General features: G+C 45.2%; 1 protein-coding gene across 1 annotated transcript in view; it reads right to left on the reverse strand.

Annotated features, from left to right (window-relative positions):
• LOC138298499 (zinc finger protein 777-like) overlaps positions 1-19018 on the reverse strand; it is a 185101-nt gene that overhangs the window by 36704 nt on the left and 129379 nt on the right. The window contains exon 7 of the mRNA XM_069236880.1: positions 17613-17720. Coding sequence (XP_069092981.1) covers positions 17613-17720 — 108 coding nt within the window. The remainder of the gene's footprint in view (positions 1-17612; positions 17721-19018) is intronic.

A 19018-nucleotide genomic window follows, 5' to 3' on the forward strand; every position in this document is an offset into this window, starting at 1 on the left:
TGAGCGGATCTCATAGACAAAACAACACTTTGTCCCAAGACCCCACATAGCAGCTGGCAACCTTATCTTGCAGAATGAAAAGGATCTCTTGCAATGGGATGATACTGTTGAACAACTTGTGCCTAACATGTAGGTTACAAACTGAGATTCTATTACCTCTAGCGACTTCCAACACATGCTGTTTTTAAATTGGGGGACCATGGAGGCTGATTCGAGACAGCAATAACCCGCTCTAGCCCCCCTATTTATCAATTGCTCAGTTCTTACTGAGAAGAGTTTAGAAAGGACCATACTGCAATTCCAACAGCTGATTTGAAAACCTAAGCAGAAGAACTCACAGTTTTTAGCAGACAGGTGTCTACTCTTAGTACTCAAATCCAGGAAGTAGAATATTGTACTGGCAAGCTTGGAGATCACACTTGTAACATGCAATGACAATGAGCACAACAGGAAAAACAAATCTACACATCTGGCAGATAAGCTCGAAGATATGGAAAACCGTATGCTGTGCAACAACCTTAGAGTTCACAGAATGACAAGGGAATCAAGGGGAAGATATACCATACATCAATTTAACGCCCACCTGCTTCAGAAGACTTTTTGAGAGCTGGACGACCGTCAAATTGAATTGTTCCTTAATTTCCCTTCCCAAAAACTGAAAGCTACACAGACTAAAGACCTTCCACGAATTATTCTCACTTCCATTTCATTTTTCGCCCACTTATCTACCAGACAGCACGACTTTCCAAGCCAATTAAAGAAGGTGGCCGTTCTTTACCAGATCTGATTTCTGTCAGACCATGGTCGAACGCCGCTGGAGACTACGAAGGTGATGCCCACTTTCCAAGCTTTAGGGACTCGGGTCTTTCTCCAGAAGCCTGCAGGAGCCCAACCACTTTTAGATAAACGGACACAGGAAGGCACATCAGATATAGATTGATTTATATATAAAAACAATGCAATCTGGGCTCGTGCCTGAATTTTGTATTATTTTTTGGGCGGGTTTGGGGTGACATTTGTCTTGCCATCGTCGCTTGGGATAAACAGGTGAATACATGTCAGAAAGAGCGGAAACGCCTTTAGGTTTCTGCAAGGCAGGGTTCCCTTTGGGTTGGTAGAACTGACATGAGAGACGCTGGGCATGGGCAGATGATCAATAGAGTATCAATAGCAGAATACTTAATGTTACAGTGCCTAAAATGCATTGTTCAACCAACATGAAAGTGCTCCTTCAAGCTCCTCAAGAATTCTAACATGAAATGTAAACGGCTTATGTGCTACAAGTAAAATATGGAATATCCAAGCAGAGGTGCGGAATACTGGCCTCGAGATCTTGTGTCTTCGTGAAACACATCTCACAAAACTCGACTGGAGTAAACAGAGCAAATTAGGTTTTACGATTATCAGAGTCAGTAAACAAGAAGGGCCTAAAAGGAGTGTTGCCTTGTTGGTTAAAGGTTGTACTTGGCAGTGTCACAAGCTTAAATCTGATATCCAGGGTAAGTAAATAATTGCTAGGCTTTTTAAATACTTCTGTTCCTTTACATTATATAACATATATGCTTCCAACAATGATGATCCCACAATCATTCAGAATCTTTCAGCAATTATTGATTGAACTCTCTACTTTGGCGGTCCCTTTATCATCTGTGGGAATATTAATTTAATGATTTAACCAGATAAAGACTCTACAAAGCCTGGAGTATTCTTGCATGCAATATTCAAGGGTAGCGCTCCAACACATTCTGAAGTCTTTCAGACTTTTCTATTGTTGGCGTCACCTAGGTCCGAATAAACCTAAACATTGCTGAATGAAGTGCTCAGAGCCCTCTTTCGATTGTCCCCCTCAAGGCTACAACAACACTTTCGTTCCAAGCGCACTTACAGTCCTCTTAGTTTATCAAACACAGTTTCTGTGCTTCCATGCAAGTCTTTAACTGCTTCTCCATAGAAGTGCTGATTCTTAGCCTAAGAGGCAGTGCATTCCACAGTACGTGCCCCAAGCATTTAAAGGAACGCCCTCCTTGTCTGAGCAACTTAACACAAGGAGTTGTTCAAGACCCAGGCTGCCAGAACGCAAAGAGTGCTTGGGAACACAGAGACACTAAAGATGTTCTTTTAGATATTGGGGGTTGATCTGAGTCATGGCTTCATACATGAAGCAGAGCGCTTGAAACTTAACATGCTTTTCTACTGTAAGCCAGAGCAACTTCCACATACAAGGAGAGACCGAGATATGCCAGGGAGCATGACAAAGGAAATGGGCACCAGCATTCGGAACGGTCTGCAGCCTCTTCAGCATAGACTTAAGGTCCCTAAGTAAACCACATTGCCATAGTCAAGGCATTGCTCAGGAATTTCAAAAAACCAAAACAGCTAGCAGACACCTTGTTAATCTGGTGATCTATAGTACGCTTGCCGTCTAGCCAGACTCCCAAGTCTTTGGCCACGTTTTGGAACAGGCAGCGGCCCTAGACCTTCTGGTCAACACTGTGACCCCTTAGGATGTGGCTGATTTCATATAACCAAAACTTCAGTTTTGTTACTATTTAGTTTCAGGCAACTGTCGTTTCATCCATTGTAGCACAGTGACTTGGCAAGGTCTGAGGCTAGAACATCTGTTACTCCCCGAAGTAGACAGTGAGAAAACAATTTGCTTATCACGGGCATATGAAAACTCTGTGAGCCCAAAGGCCTCCGCTATATCCGTCAACCGGAGCACATAGATGGTCAAGGATCCGCGTGGAACCCAGATGGCGTTTGGAGAACAAAAGAAGATTGTTAAGTGAACTAAAAGAAGAGCCCTTGCAAAAAAGAGCAAAACCAGTGTAGTGCTGCACTTCTTAGAAGTGTTAATGCAGTATGTTTAGTATGCGTGACGTTTCATTAATTATAGTTGACGCTTTATTTGTATTTGATGAATGTGACCTGTTAATTTAATTTGGGACCTTTTTGCAAGCAAAGGCAATGATGATTAAATCACCTTGAAAAGCGAATGATCCAATATATATATTTTTTTTGTAAACAGAATTTATTGAAAAAAAACTAAAACTGAATAATTCTTTGTCATACATACAGAAATAGAAAAGTAAGCACCACTAGATCCATGTTACATAGCATGAGGTACAACAGCCAGTTAGGTCGTATTTCCACATCTAATTCCGCTTGCCATTGTTCATACAATCAATGTTGCTATCCCTTCCATTGGTGCTTATTCTGAGCCAAACTCTCCCATTCCCACTTTGATAGTAGATATGCACATGTAATATGGGGAAGAGATCTTAATATGGTTAAACATGATCACTGTGCCCTTGCAAATTAAGAGTCGTGAAACTTGACAAATGTTTAACTACCACCCCCCTCCCCATTCAAACTTGCCTCATGTAGGAGTTATTTGTAGTGTCCGCGTGTATGAGGTCGCACAAGCCACGTAAGGTATCTTAGTCTTGTGTCTCAGGGTTCCGCTCTGTTTATTTCGACTGCAATTCTGCAGCTGTGTGGATGTCAGCCATTAGATGTGTCAGTCTGTGCGACTCCCCGCCCACCAGGGGCTTGCTGTTCCCCTTGCAGTGCTAAAGTGATCTGTTCCCAGGCCTCCTTCATCTCGAGGAATCCCCTTCCCCTTTTCAATTCGGTGTGCAGTGCCGATCCTTCACTATCAGTCCATTTCTTGAGTTCCCTTCTCCAGTCCCAGGGATTGGGGCAGCCCGGGCTTTTCCAATTCCTCGTCAGCTCTCTTTTAGCTAAAATAAATGCAAGGTCTTGGAACCTGCTAGTGGCTTTCTTTTTAGAGGTGTGGGGAAACCAATGCAGCAAGCATCGAGCAGGTGTGCATGCAATTTCAATTTCTATGATGTTCGCCATCTCCACCACCACCGTGTCCCAATAGGACTCCAGTCAGGGACAGGACCACAGGATGTAGAGAAAGTCCACAGTCTCTGTACCGCACCGGGGGCAGCTTGCGTCTCCTACCCCGAAATGGTCTCACAATCTCCATGGGGTAAGGTAGGCCCTATGGAGTATGTAAAATTGGATGAGCTGGAATCTGGCGTTCCTGGATATTTTGGGCATTCTCTCCAGGATACGATCCCAGTCCGTTTCCGCTATCTGATTCCCCAGATCCATTTCCCACTTTCGTTTCAGGTTATCTAAGGAGGTCATAGCTCCGGCTCTAATGGTCTTGTATAGTCTGGTGACCGCTTTGTGTGTGCTGCCTGTAGATAGTAAGTAGGTGCTGAGACTGTGAGGGGGGGTTTCAACCTACCCGACCCCCAGAACTTCCCAATGGAGCGGGCGAGTGTGCAGTGCAGTAAGAAGTGGCCCGTGGAAGATCATATTCCTGTCGATAGTCCTCGAATGGTAATAAGCTGCCCTCCAAATACAGGTCCCCCATCCGTGTAGCCCCAGCATCTATCCATGCAAGCAGCCCCCTCCACTCTCCCGCTCTGGGCAATCAACGGAGCCAGGACATTGGAATATCGGTGGAGTATGGCGCAGCCAGTCCTGCCCTCCTACGGCAGCGTCTCCAGCACCATCAGATAACAGCGACCTCAGTGGCTAGGGCCAGTCCCACTCCCGTAGTATTAAAGAAGATCCCCGCCAGTACAGATATGGGGGGAACTGCCAGGCCCTCATTGTTCTCACAGTGCCGCCATCCACCATCCAGCGCGCCAGCCATTTCAGCTGTGTGGCAAGGTAATAGGCCTCAAAGTCAGGTACCACTAGCCCCACTTCCATCCGAGGTCTCTTCAAGGTAGTCAGCACCATCCTGTGTCTACCCCCTTCCCATATGAACGTGGGGATCGCCATATCCAGTTCTCTGAACAGTGTGTGTGGGATCCAGAGTGGCAGAGCTGTGAAATAGTACAGCAGCTGGGGCAGCACCACCATTTTGAGAAGCACAACCCGTCCAGCCACCGAGAGCGGAAGTGAGCCCCAGAATCCGAAGCTTGACCTCAGAGCCCTGACTGCCTTTCCGATATTACCGTCCAGAATATCTGAATGAGAGTGATATACACGCACGCCTAGATACGAAATGCAACAGGGCTCTCATGTCACTCCACCCAGTTTCGTCGACGGATCACATCCCGCTGTCAATGGAAATAAGAATGATTTTTGCCAATTGACCTTCAATCCCGACAACTGGCCGAACAACGCCAGCAAGGCCTGTGCCCCCTCCATCTTCGGGCCAGTTTACCGTAAGAATAAGAGTAGGTCGTCTGCGTATAGTCAAATCACATGGTGCTGGTCGCCCCGGGTCAAACCATAATACCAGGTGGCGGCCCTAGCCTGGGCTGCTAAGGGTTCCATCGCCAAGGCAAACAGCAGTGGTGACAGGGGGTAACCCTGTCTGGTGCCCCTGCCAACCAAGTATTGCTCTGAAACGACTGCTCCCGTTCTAACCCCTGCTTTGGGGATTGTGTAGAGCAGCATTGTCCATCTGATAAAACCCTCCCCAAGACCCAAATGAGCGAGGACCACATACAGGTAATCCCACTCCAAGCTGTCGAATGCCTTCCCTAGGTCTATTGCAAGGACTGCTGACCTGGGTTCCGAAGAGGCTGCGGTATCCTTAAGGTAAAGCAGCCGAAGTATATTCTGGGCAGTGCTCCTAGTAGAAATGAACCCCACCTGATCCGGGTGAACCAACTTTGTCATATAGGGAAGCAATCTTCGTTCCGTCGTCGTCACGCGCTCCGCAGGTTACGTTGATCCTCCAGGAGCAGCCCCAAGTCTACTGCCAGTGAGTCAATCTTTGTTTCAAGGCTTTCCCTGGAGAACGTAATTGCTTGCATTATATCTCCCAGCGAGGGTCCCTCGGGCAAATCCTCATCCTCCCTGGTTCGTGGCGCCCTGGTAGGGGGGGACACGGGGCAGCTCCGCTGCGCACCGGCGTCACCCATCGTTTCATTTTTCTTTCCCATTTTGCCCATCCTGCAGGAGAGGGGGTCCACAGCCGATCGCCAACGCCAATATCCGCCAGGTATAGCTGCTCAGCTTACAGCCTTGTGCTGTTGTCTGGCATCACAGTCCAAGGCTCAGAGCCCAGTAAGGTGACCTCCAGCTGTTATCTCTCCCAGCTCCGCGCGGCCCGAGGCGGCAGGGGGAGTCCAGAACAGTCCAGTCCACAGCCCCCCCTCTCCGTTGGTAATGGAGGGGAGGAAAGTCTTGCAGGGATGCACGTCCGTCCGGGCAACTCAGTTTGCACCTCCTGCGCCTCGATGTCCCACTCGCCTCAGGCTACTAGTTGTGGTCAATTAGGGCCTTGGAGCTGCTCAGCCAGCCTCAGAGAGCATGCCCCAAAGCAGTGGCCGGCCGAGAGCAGTCAGAGTCAGGCGGTCCTGAGCTTCAGCTGCCTCCTCTTCCAACTATCACCGCTCGTGGCTCGGGGGTCGTCTGGTCGCCGGTGGTAGACTCACCACACAACAGGAGTCTGCCCGATGCCAGCCGGCCAAGGAGCCGGGTCCTCCCGCTGCAGCGCGCCCGCCATCTTGGAGTCAGGTGGCGCGCTGCAGGTTCTGACTGTGCCGGTCAAACTTTGCTTTTCCGGAAGGCAATCCACTTATAAACCCTCCTCGGCCCTGTGTCCTGGGAAATTTGGCCTGTACCTCTGGCAATGCAGTCAGAATGGGCTGCAATCGGAGGATCCAGGCCGGAGCTCTCCCTCGTGGCTGCTCACTCCATGAGCGCCAGGCCAAGCCTCCGAATGATCCGATAAATAATCAGACTCCTGCTGAGTGGGCACCCTTTCTAAAATAAGTTTACTATGAGGATTAAAAAGTAAGCATTCTGTGACTGTGGCAAGAACCAAAATAGCCAGTTAATTTCTTTTTGATTGCTGATGCAGTCGCTTGCTGCATAATTTAGTCAACTCTGCCACATAATTTGATAGTCTCCTGCAGCAAAATTCAAATGGGCCTGGTCATTGCCACATGAGAGGGTGACATGATATTCCGTGATCACTCGATTACGATTATTTTTATTTAATTGCGTGATTACTTAAAATCGTTGCAAAAAGAAAAGCACAATATGAATGTAAGAAGAATAAGAGATACATATGTAGATGGAGTATAACACAAACATCCCTATAATGTTCCGTATAATTAAGTGTTACTAGTGGAACCATGCCTGAGTGCAAATTGTATCCGTATGCAAGTTTATAGGAGAATTAAAACTAAAACCCATATAAACATATTTGGTTTAAAACAAAAGTAAAATGTCATGGTATTTTAAAAATAATCTAAATACATGTCAGATGATTGTTCAGCCTTTGCCTGAAGCAGCATGATGAACTTCCCGAATTTGGCCAGGTCTGCTGGTTCCTTTAAAGAGAACACCAGTGATCTAGCCTCAGTACAGGTTCTTATACCGTGGCGGAGAAAAAGAGATCTTAATAAAATGCGTCATGAGTTCAGCAGAGATGGGCAACAACACATAGATGGATGAAAGACTCAAATTTGTAGTTGCAGAGCCTGCAGCCTTTTATATTGGTTAGGGAAGTCCATTTCGGATTTAGCTCATTTGTCCTTAAGCCCAGAAGTTTTGCAAAGGCAATTTGCGATATGCAAGCTTTCCTGATGGTACTTTTGAGGTATGGTTGTGGAGCCAGATATTGAGTGGTATTTATATACGACTGTGTCAGTGCTGCCAGCACTGGAGAGCTGTTCAATTTTCCCAGGTCAGTTGCTTGAGAGAGAGTTTCCATCTGTCTTTTCAGTATAGGTTTAATGATGATATGTAACTGTGCTAATTTGATCAATGCTGCCTGGTCAATTTGAAGTTTATTAGAAGCTGTTTCGAGATATTGGGACCACAGCGGTTCACTTGCTAGTTCACTGTAGGGGCTCTTGATGCTCTAGGTTGGTTGTGGGAACTTGTGGGAGCTTGTAGATGCTTGTGTTGGTAATCTGAAATCAGAACGCAGACTACATATCAGCAAGAATGCACAAATGCGGCAGCACAACAGTCAACAGTTCACGGGTGAGAGCTTGTGTGTGCTAATGGGTACCTGAAACAATGCCTCAGTCGCTGCTGAGGGCAGAGAGGGATGTCTGTCCTGCTGTGTTGCTCTGTCTGTGCTCCGCCCGAGCTTTGGCCGCGTCTGTGACCACGTCTGCGTCCGGCTCTAAGTTGTCAGCGGGGGCGCTTCTCAGGTCCTTTGTGCCCCAAGACCCCTGGGTTTTGCCCTCCTTCTCTTGCCTCGACTCCCAGCTCTTGAGACACACTTCTTGGACCCTCGTAGAGAGCACAGTGAAGCACCCCTCTCCCCTGTCTGGAGCTCCGTGAGCAGGGGGCCGAGGTTGGGGCTGATGGGGCCGGGGGCTGAGGTCAAAGATTTGGGGATTCGGAGGAGCTCCGAGCCCCATGCCGCTGCTGAGTGCCAAGACCGTCCCACTGCTGCTCACGCTCTGTGCTTCCGTCCTCATGCTCACGTCAGATCACTCATTCACTTATTACATTTTGAATACAATTCCTCGTTCTTTATACATTATTAAATAGGAGTAACTTGCAACCTTTTTTTAGACATGCCTCCTGTCAAATGTGATCTCATTGCACAAATGCAAGTCTTATTCACATCCACAATCAAAAAGAGATCATTAAAAGCAAGGAGCTTACTTAATATGTGGTTTAAAGCTGCATGAAAGGACATGTTCTCTTTAAATTAGACCTAATACCTTTGCCGGCGATTCATATGTAACCTGAGACCAGACCTTCAATTCTGTTAGGGCAAAGTCATTCTTTCATCCTCCAAAGGGAAACAACCTAGGTCTATCAGGTAATAGTAGATCTCTAAAAAATTTGGCAAAGCCCATAGGTGGTCCAAACTTCCAAAACAATATTGTTTATGCCTTTTGATGTACTGCAATTCTACAGTCCCTAATTATCCCTAGGTTCTGGGTTTTTAAATGTTTACTTTAAAAAACAAATCCCATCATATAATTAAAGCTATCGAATGTTTTACAGTGGAAGGAACTGGGGCATGTAATAATACTACTAATAATAATGAGAACAATACTACTACTACTACTACTACTACTACTACTACTACTACTACTACTACTACTACTAATAATAATAATAATAATAATAACAACAATGTGCCAAATCACCTAGAAGCTCCACCCCACTTTTCTGTGCATTTTTATTTTGTGCTGTTGTTCAGTACTGGTAAGAAGGAAATAAACACTTTTTTTTGTTGCTTTTGCCAGTCCTGAAAAGCACTGCCAAAAAGCACTGGCAAAACCAACAGCGAGAGCAACTGCATTTGAAAATGCCTGTTTTAGTATTGTTGAGGAATAAGAGTTAATGCCCCCTGTAAAGTGCTTTCGGAACTCCCCATTGCGGCCTACCCAAAATCTTCAACATGTGGGTGTGTTTAGCGTGCAATCAAGAAGGCTACAAAAGATCTAAGCTCCTCAGCCTGCCCTTGATATCCGATATTTATGAGCATGTGGACGGAATATTGAGCAGAATGAGGCTTGGGACCCTAAAGATGCTGTCAAATAAAGGCACTCCCTCTCCACCCCTCCCAACCCATTTCCCCTATTGCATTAAGTTTATGGGGCCTAGAGGATACCCCAAACAGCATACACACTAGAGCTATACAGCGAGGCTTTGTTTGAGAAGTGTGATAACGGAGATGGAACTATGGCTGGGAAGAGTGGGTGCCCAGAGCTCAAAAGAGGCACCTGAAAGTGAACTGGGACTGCGAGCTGTGGAACAAAGGTCAGTGCAGCCAATGCAAAAAGGTTCTTGGGAAAGACAGGACAGTCCATGTGCGTGGGGGGTCAAAAAACAGACCGTGCTAAAGCAGACACTGGGTTGTGTGAGATCACAAATTAGTAATGACTGGAACACAACAGGGGGACCTGGATCCATTGGCGATGGCAGATCCTGCAAGCCACCATTTCAGACTGCAAAAGGTTGATCGAGGAGCATGTGTCTGCCCCACAATGAAAACGGACAAGAGGAAATCCTGAGCAAGTGGATTCTGTAATAAGCAGAAAGGCATATCACAGCACAGGATGTAGCAATTGGCAAGCATGACAATAGTCACAAAGAAACACTAGAGGGTGTCATTAAACCTGAACTCACTATGTCCAAAAGAGGGTGGAAGGGAGGAGAGGCAAAGAATATGTGATAGTGTGATAGAAGATAGAAGATAGGAGAGGCGGAGACCTCCACACATATGTTATTGAATAGCATTTTGTTAAAAATACTACTGAAGCACTACCGAAAGTACTACAAAATTTAGTTTGTGAATAGGCTCCATAATATCCTCATATTTGATTGGACTAGCTAAAGATAAACCAAGCAATATTAGTTTTACACATTGCTGGAGTGGCACGTTAATTATTCTGAATATGCCTTGAAACACCTGAGACTAGCAGTCCTGAGTTTTAAAACAACGAATAAAAATATAGATTGTATCTGCAGCAGGAGTAGAGGAGGGAAAACACAAGAATCATGACTAAGACCCCAGGAGTGAAGTCTTTTAGGTGTGTAATACAACTGTTTATTAAGTTTATGTTGATGGAACTTAAAGCGTGAGACACTAAGGCCCTCATTACGACCCTGGCGGTATAGAACCGCCAGGGCCGCTGGACGGGGAGGCACCGCCGACAGGCCGGCGGTGCCCCGCGGGGCATTCTGACCGTGGCGGCTTAGCCGCGGTCAGAGAAGGGAAACCGGCGGTCTCCCGCCGGTTTCCCGCTGCCCCCAAGGAATCCTCCAAGCCGGCGCAGCTTGCTGCGCCGGCTTGGGGATTCCGACTCCCCCTCCCGCCATCCAGTTCCTGGCGGTTCTCCCGCCGGGAACCGAATGGCGGGAGGGGGAGTCGCGGGGCCCCTGGGGGCCCCTGCAGTGCCCATGCCAACGGCATGGGCACTGCAGGGGCCCCCTTAAGAGGGCCCCAAAATGTATTTCACTGTCTGCCTTGCAGACAGTGAAATACGCGACGGGTGCAACAGCACCCGTCGCACCTTCCCACTCCGCCGGCTCGATTACGAGCCGGCTTCATCGTGGGAAGGGAGTTTTTCCCTGGGCTGGCGGGCGGTCTTTTGGAGACCGCCCGCCAGCCCAGGGAAAAACTCATAATACCCTCCGCGGTCTTTTGACCGCGGAGCGGTATTATGGAGGGCTGAATTCAGAATCAGAATGAGGGCCTAAGAGTTATTTCCCAACATATTACAGTACTTTTAATAATTTGATCCATTGTGCAGCCTGCTTCAGCTTTTCCAAAGATAATAAGTTGTTGTGCAAAGAAGATCTAGGTATGTTCATGATTCAAGATTTACATTAAGGTGTGAGTTATTTGTAAAAAAAAAAAAACTGACACATTGATAGATATTCAAAGAATCCTGTAGTTCACATTGAATACTTAGCAGAATGAAAAACGTAGTCATCATCCAGTTGGTCAATATACTGAAGAGCACACCTAGACCACTGATGGACACAGACACTGAAAATCAGAAAATTAAGGATTTGTGCCACAAGGAAATATACTGGGAAAAATGTTGGGATGTCTAGCTTTTATGTAATTGAAGACCAAATATGAACATAGACAGTGAGAGTCTTGAAACAGGTTCTTTTAAAGTATGAGTGATCCAAAAAGCCCAATGAATGAGATAGATCATTATTGAAATCTGACGATGGCCAGTGAGATCTATTTGATCTAACAGTTGTGAGAAGCTAGTGAAAAAAAATGGAATAATAATAACATTTAAAACAAGGAGGAGTCATTATTCCTTGTGGAGAGGAAGTTGTAAAATCAAATATCCCTTCAGGGCTTTTTATACTGCCTTATGAAGCAAGACACCACAGAATTATTCTTATTAAAAAAAAAAAACAGCGCACTAGCAGTGGTAATGCTCAAAATAAAAACAGAAATTTAAGCACTATTGTCATTTTGATTACATCTTCCAATAACTCCTACTAGAAACCTGTTCCATTTTGACAAGGAGTCGAGAGAAACACAGCTTCGGAGTTTAGCTAAAACATCTCCTCCATTCCGAATAACCATTTAACACTCAAGTATGTAGCAGTGGAAACGTCTGGACAAAAGATTAACTGTTGAACAAAATGTGTGTTTTTTATGATTTAAATGATATCTGAACACTTCCATGAAAGTTCTTGCCTTACTCTTGATGGCTGGCAGAACGATAAATAAATAATCGATAAAGATTGCAATATGATCTGCTTACACAGATGACTTAAGGTCTACTTTATTAAATACCGAAGCTGGAATATCTGAATTCAGTTGGAAAAGTTTTAGATAAGGTTCATGATACAAAGCGGATATGGAGAAAGAGGACATCCTTTTGTCTGGTTAGAAACAGTATGGCAACACCTTGTAAGACGTGCCACAAAAGGGACAAGTTGACCTTACCGAAGTCTTTCTCTGCATCAGGCATACTCACCCCTGCTGGGTTACATGTGATTGTCTCAATACCAACAATTGCTGTTGGCAAATTTGTATGAGCAGTAGTATCAAGCGAAGCAACAAAGCTGTCTTTCATGGGATGAACCTATTCTCCAATCCAGGGAAACAGTCTGTTGGCAAGTATTTTGGTATATATTTTTGAAACACTATTTATAATAGAAATAGGTCGATATAAACCACAGCACTTACGATCTTTTCTTTAAAAAAAAAATCTATATTGGTTTCATGAAGAAGAAAGGGAAGCCTCTACATCGACTGAATTAAACAATAGCAATAGAAAACATGCAAGATTATTACAGAAGACTTTATAGCATTCTGAAGGGAGAGAGTTCAGGCGATGTTTTGCCACTGGATAAACTAGTGATAGCTTTCTTAATACCTAGTTAAACCTTGGTTATCCAGGGATAGTTAATAGTGATTCAATAAGATGATCTCTGTTCTGAAGTAGGTAAAGTATCATCTTCATATAGGGCCTCATTACGAGTGTGGTGATCCGAGAACCGCCACACTCATGTTGACGATCGGATCGCTGCACTCCACCCTAAAGACCGCCGTCCCCACCTGGATCATAGATCCAGACAGGGTGCCAGCTGTCAGGCTTCTAACCAGCCATGGTGGCCCTGAACTCAGCACCGCCTGGCTGATTACAACCCCACTTTCTGCCAACCTTTTCATGGCGGGACCTAGCCATGAAAATGCTGGCGCAAAGCCAGTGCCGGGGCCCACAGGGGGCCCCCTGCACTGCCCAACACCTTGGAATGCGCACTGTCTGCTCAGCAGACAGTGTGCATTCCGAGGGTGCTGGTCCACCCACTCTGTGCTACGGTATAGGCGAGTCCTATACTGTAGCACTGTTCCCGTCAGACTGAACGGCAGGAATGGTCTATTACAATGTTCCTGCCTGTCAGCCCCAAGGGAACATTGTTATAAGGGAGGGGGTGGGGGGCACCGGTATAATAGTGGCATCCTCCCTGCGGTATCTGAGGTCGGCTAGTCTGACTGCCAATGTCGTAACCAGGCCCTAAGTGTTGCATTATAATCTTGAAAAATTGAGAAAATAGTATTTTGGTCCTCCATGTTGTATTAATTTATGAGGAAATCTTACTTGCACTGGGACATGCAATCTTCACGATACAAATGATGTGCAGCGTGTGCAATACAGCACTCAACTATCGTTTTGGAATGTAAGCCTTTGATTTGCAAGTTAAACAAAGATTGTTGTAATAGGTATATACACCCAGCAAGTTACTTATTCTACTTTCAATATGTGACTTGCAGATTATCCATACCGCTAGGCAGCAGTCTATATGGTTAGGTTATTATACAGGGATTTTATCTTAGGAGCTACAATTAACAAATAATTCTCTTCATCCATCACATTAACCTACTAAGCTACAAATATGTGCTGTGGACTCACTGTAAAAATAGTATCAACATCTATAATGTGTGCCCTTTGTGTTAACATTTCCCCCCTCTTTGTTTGATCTCCCATGTCACTGCAAACCCTGTAGTTGTATATTTTGCAGGTCATGTTATATCAAAATTGCAGGCTTCTGTTGACAAGATTCTCAGGCCCTATAACCTAAAGTGACAGTGTGCTACAAACAGTGGCAGGCTCAGAAATCCATAACATCTGAGAAAATGACATCCTGCAGCTGTAAGTAGGAGGCAGCCAAGGAGAGAAATAGAGAGAACAAAGAAGATAATGATCCTGTAGAACAGGGGTCTCCAACATTTTCTGTAGTAAGATGTGCTTTTGTTCAATAAAAATCTTTGTGAGCCACTATTATTACTCTTGTAACATTGACCACATCAATCACAATTATCTTTTTTTTTATTTTTTATAAATACATTTTTATTGGTTTTGCAATAGATAAGGCAAAATACATACATGTAACTGGGTGCCAACGGGCACCAAACAATGGTCAATCCCTAGTCTCAGACAGTACACTGTGAGTGAAGATTATGCATCTCTCTGTAAAGTATCCCATGCATGCTACCACCCATTAGAGGGGGAGAGGGGAGCTCGTTTAGGTTTTCTCTGTTGTTGAGCCAGTCGGCAGTGCAGGGAGGTTGAGTGTAGTGGCCTCCCATTTCCCCCAAACCTTATCATATTTATTTGGGCACCCTCTGGCCTCGTAAACAAGTTTTTCCCGTTGAGCACACCAATCCACTCCTCTTCTCCATTTAGTCAAAGCTGGAGCGCTTTGAGCTTTCCAGTCTGTCATTATGTCTCTTTTGGCCACTAAGCACGCCACCCCCAGAAAGGTCCGTTCCGCCCTCCTCAATCCAATGTCACCCATGATCCCCAATAGGAGCAGCATTGGCGTCAACCCGATGTCAGTCCGTAAAGCCGTTGAGATCTCCATGGCAACAGCCCTCCAGTAGGTTTTAATAATTGGGCAGGACCATACCATGTGGAAAAAGTCTGCATCTGGGTCCCTACAACGTGGACAGTAGGCTACGTCACGGAGACCTGCCCTATACAACCTGACGGGTGTTAGGTAAGCGATATGGAGATAGTAAGTCTGTATTAGTCGGAATCGAGTCGTCATCGTTAAAGTGTGTGGGGCTGCTAGTGCTTCGTTCCAATCTACCTCTTCCATAGGACCCATCCACCCTTCCCATCTCTGTCGGAGTCCCTCCATAGCAGCACCAGTGGTAGCAATCAGTGAACGATATATCTGGGAGACACCTCCTCTACCTAGGCTTCCCATCAGGGCTTTCGCCTCCATAGGGCTATACTCAGGTATATTGTCCCCTGTCCGGATTTCTGTCAGCAGGGCGTGGCGGATCTGGAGATACTTATGAAATTGCGTCTTATTTAGTGAGAACATTTTCTGGAGGTCTTCAAAAGAGCGCATGTGTGAGCCGTCCCATACATCGCCCAGTGTGGAAATACCTATGTTGTCCCACTTCTGGAATCCCTCCAATCTCGCTATCTCTTTTAAGTGTTTCCCCTGCCATAGTGGGGTCTTATGGGTGAGGCGCCCCCACCATCCTGTCACCTTTTGGGCCGTCCGCCAACCCCGCAGTACCACCCCGGTCACCTCCGGGGTCCCACGCGAGATCGGGCCTCCATATAGGGCATCAAAGATCTTTGAATATCTCATGGTCTGAAGTTCTAATCGATACGCCGGGTCTGTCCATCCACCCCCTACCCAATCATTTATCACTAGTAGTTACGTTGCTAGGTGGTAGTAATGGATGTTGGACATTCCCAATCCTCCCTCATGAACGTCCCTCTGGCATGTTTTAAGCGCCAATCGAGGACGGGTGCCATTCCATAAAAATTGGCGTGCCAGTGAGTCCATTTCCCTGAACCATCTCATGGGGATAGGGTAAGGGAAGTTCTGGAGGAGGTAAAGAAGTCTAGGGAGAACCATCATCTTGTAAAGAGCGATTCTCCCATACAAGTTAAGGGGGAGGACACTCCACCGTTGGAGGTCATTTTAAATTTTTTTGGTTAATGGTGTGATGTTAAGTTCCCATGCTAGTTCAGGGAGCAAGGAGACATGCACGCCCAGGTATTTGAAACTATTTCTTCGTATTGGAATGTCTTGCTGCCAGTCTATGCAGTCTCGAGATGGATGGAGGGGAACCAGCAAGGACTTGCTAGGGTTTAGGGTCAGTCCTGAGGCATCCGAGAAGAGATCTAGAATTTGTAGAATGCGGGGGCCACTTTTGGCCGGGTTTGAGATGTACAGCAGGACATCGTCCACGTACATTGCCACACGATCTTCTTGGCAGACGGGCCAGGACCAGCCCTCTATCAGCGGGTCTTCCCGTAGCATTTTCGCCAGAGGCTCTATTGTTAATGCAAAAAGCAGGGGGGATAATGGACATCCCTGTCTGGTGCCACGGCCGATAGGGAATGGGTCCGAGATTACTCCGTTCACTTGGACATGTGCCGTGGGATTAGAATAGAGTAGTTTCACCAATCCTCGGAATCTGGGCCCAAGGCCGTTGCTTTGTAGGACGTTTTCGAGGTAGGACCAGTCTACTGTGTCAAAGTCTTTCTCAAAATCGAGTAGAAGCAAAGCCAGAGGGGTTTGAGACAGGGTCTTTTGATGCGCCAACGCTAGGTGTAATCTCCTAATACAGTGTCTAGTACTACGGCCAGACATAAAGCCACATTGGTCAGGATGCACCAGCGTGGGTATTGCGTCTCTTAGTCTTGAGGCGAGAATTGAGGCTAGTACCTTGACTTCAGTGTTCAGGAGCGAAATGGGTCGGTATGCCGAGCAGTGTTGCGACGGGGTTGGGTCTTGGGGATCACTACTATCGTCGCTAGGTCAATCCCAGGGGGGAAGTGGCCCTTCCGTTCAGCCTCTTCGTACATGTTAAGCAGATGTGGAGCCAGAATATCGCTGCATTTCTTATATAACTCTGGCGGGAATCCATCAGGACCTGGGGTCTTGCCTGATGCCAGGTTGGCAATTGCGCTGGTTATTTCTGTGAGGCTGATTGCCTCATCCATATTACTCCTGACCGTCTGGGAGACTCTGGAAAGAGTTATGTCGTTCAGGAGGGGGATTCCCTTTCAATGGTGGGCCGAGGGTGCTCTGCGTATAGGCGTGCATAGTAAGAGGCAAAGCTCTGAGCTATCTCGATGGGCGCCTTGGAGAGAGCACCTGAGTCGTCTCTAATCTCAGGTATGATTCAATCACAATTATCTTAATGGCCACCATATGCAAGATTATCTGCAGTGATCACCTCCATGCATCAGGAGGGGTTGCCAGTAGTAGTGTAAAAAAGACTTTGCAATTTAAAATGCCTTTACATGGCTAATACATAACACATATAGCTACAATGCCAGGGCATCAAAGTAAAACTGTTAGTAATAAGTCTTAAAATATCTACATGATATATTACTCAAATATCAGCTTTAAGTATATTTTGGAAACTATGAGTTATGAAAATACATGCATCTTCGTCTGATATATACACACTTTTTAATTTTGGTTTCCAAATATTCAACCAAGCAAAAGCTTCAAATTTAGTAGGTTGGGGTGCACACAGGAGAGCTACTTTCAGATAGTTGGAGAGTTACCAGTAGCTCACAAGCTACTTGTTGGCGAAGCCTGCTCTGGAAGTAGCTTAGATATACTGTTGTGTCAGTGTGCTGCTTGCATGGTTGTTTTCCTTAGCTGTAGCACTAGTTACTCACTTGGCGTTTCAGTGATGTTTTCGATTTCCTCTGCATCAGGGTGGTCCATGAAATATGTCCCTCCCTCTTCTTTCACACTGAATGAAACTGCTGATGGATCTTCATGCCCTGTGATAAAAGAAAATAACACATTATAATATTCTCTATGACAACCAATTCTGGTGTCTTTGCTGTTTGTTATATTTATACATTTTTCCGGAAAACCAAAACCATGCATTTTGGCATGAGCTCCAGTAGGATGCATACGTTATGCTCCTTTCCCCAATCTGCTGTTCTATTTGACATAGTAAATGTAAAGCTCAAAGTAGACGGAGAGCCATAGTCTGATGCAACAAAAAGTGAGTGGTAGCTGCATAAGTTCTCCTCTCCTTGTTTTCAATGTCATGTGAACCACTCAAAGGAAATGTGTGCTTTTCAGGTGCTCTACATAACAATATGGGCCCGATTCCCAAACTGTATTCTGTAGTGTGTAAAGTAGTACTCACTCCAGTAATACCACTCATACTAATTCACAAACTCAAAAGCCAGAAAATGTTGACTCTTCTATCTTTACTGTGCAGAGATGTCCACCACAGTGGTGGAGATCGCCACACATGCAAGTAAACAATTTCATAGTAAATGATGGCGGGACTAGGGGAGTGGTGGGAAAAGGAGGAATAATTACTCTAACATTGGCGGACTTAAGTGGAAATTAAGGAGGGATTTGGAGCAACATGCTGATTTAAAACCCATACCCACAAAAGACCATTACAATTCACAAAAAACTCTCCTAAAGTTACTATTGCCCTAATTGTGTCAAAACAGACGTACATTTACTTCAGCACAGCCTTGGAGTAAGTCAGAAAACACACATGGCCACCTACTGGTACTGTAACACACTCCCTTAGAAAGCAAAGGGAGCAGGGAATAAAATACCACTCCTTTGGAATCAGTTAAATTAATCAATTAAATTAGCTCTACATTTAAATTTTATAAACATTATTTACAATTATTGTTTTTTTTTTAATTTAATGATTTGCTTGAGTAAAAACACATTGATTTAACTTAATTTGTTTTAAAAAATATATACAACATATTTTAAACAAAAATGTTACTTAGGGTAGGTGAGTTTTTAAATAGTTTATACATTAAATTGATATATTTAAAATATGTTATATAATACACATCCAAATTGAGGAGTGTATGTGCTGTAACTTATTATTTTATTTGTTCCAGGTTAATATTCATTATTTTAAATCAGTTTTATATTATACATTATTTTTTTAAATAATAAACTTCTCTGTACTTTCCTTCATGAAGATTGACACCTGGGTGGCAGAGAACAGCACCAACAGGTGAAAAGTTACTTGTAGTAACTTTGCACTCGTACTTTCACTTGAGTGGGTGAAGACTTGTAAGCCTACACC

The sequence above is a fragment of the Pleurodeles waltl genome, chromosome 1_2 (genome assembly GCF_031143425.1).
Source record: "Pleurodeles waltl isolate 20211129_DDA chromosome 1_2, aPleWal1.hap1.20221129, whole genome shotgun sequence".
Taxonomy (NCBI): domain Eukaryota; kingdom Metazoa; phylum Chordata; class Amphibia; order Caudata; family Salamandridae; genus Pleurodeles; species Pleurodeles waltl.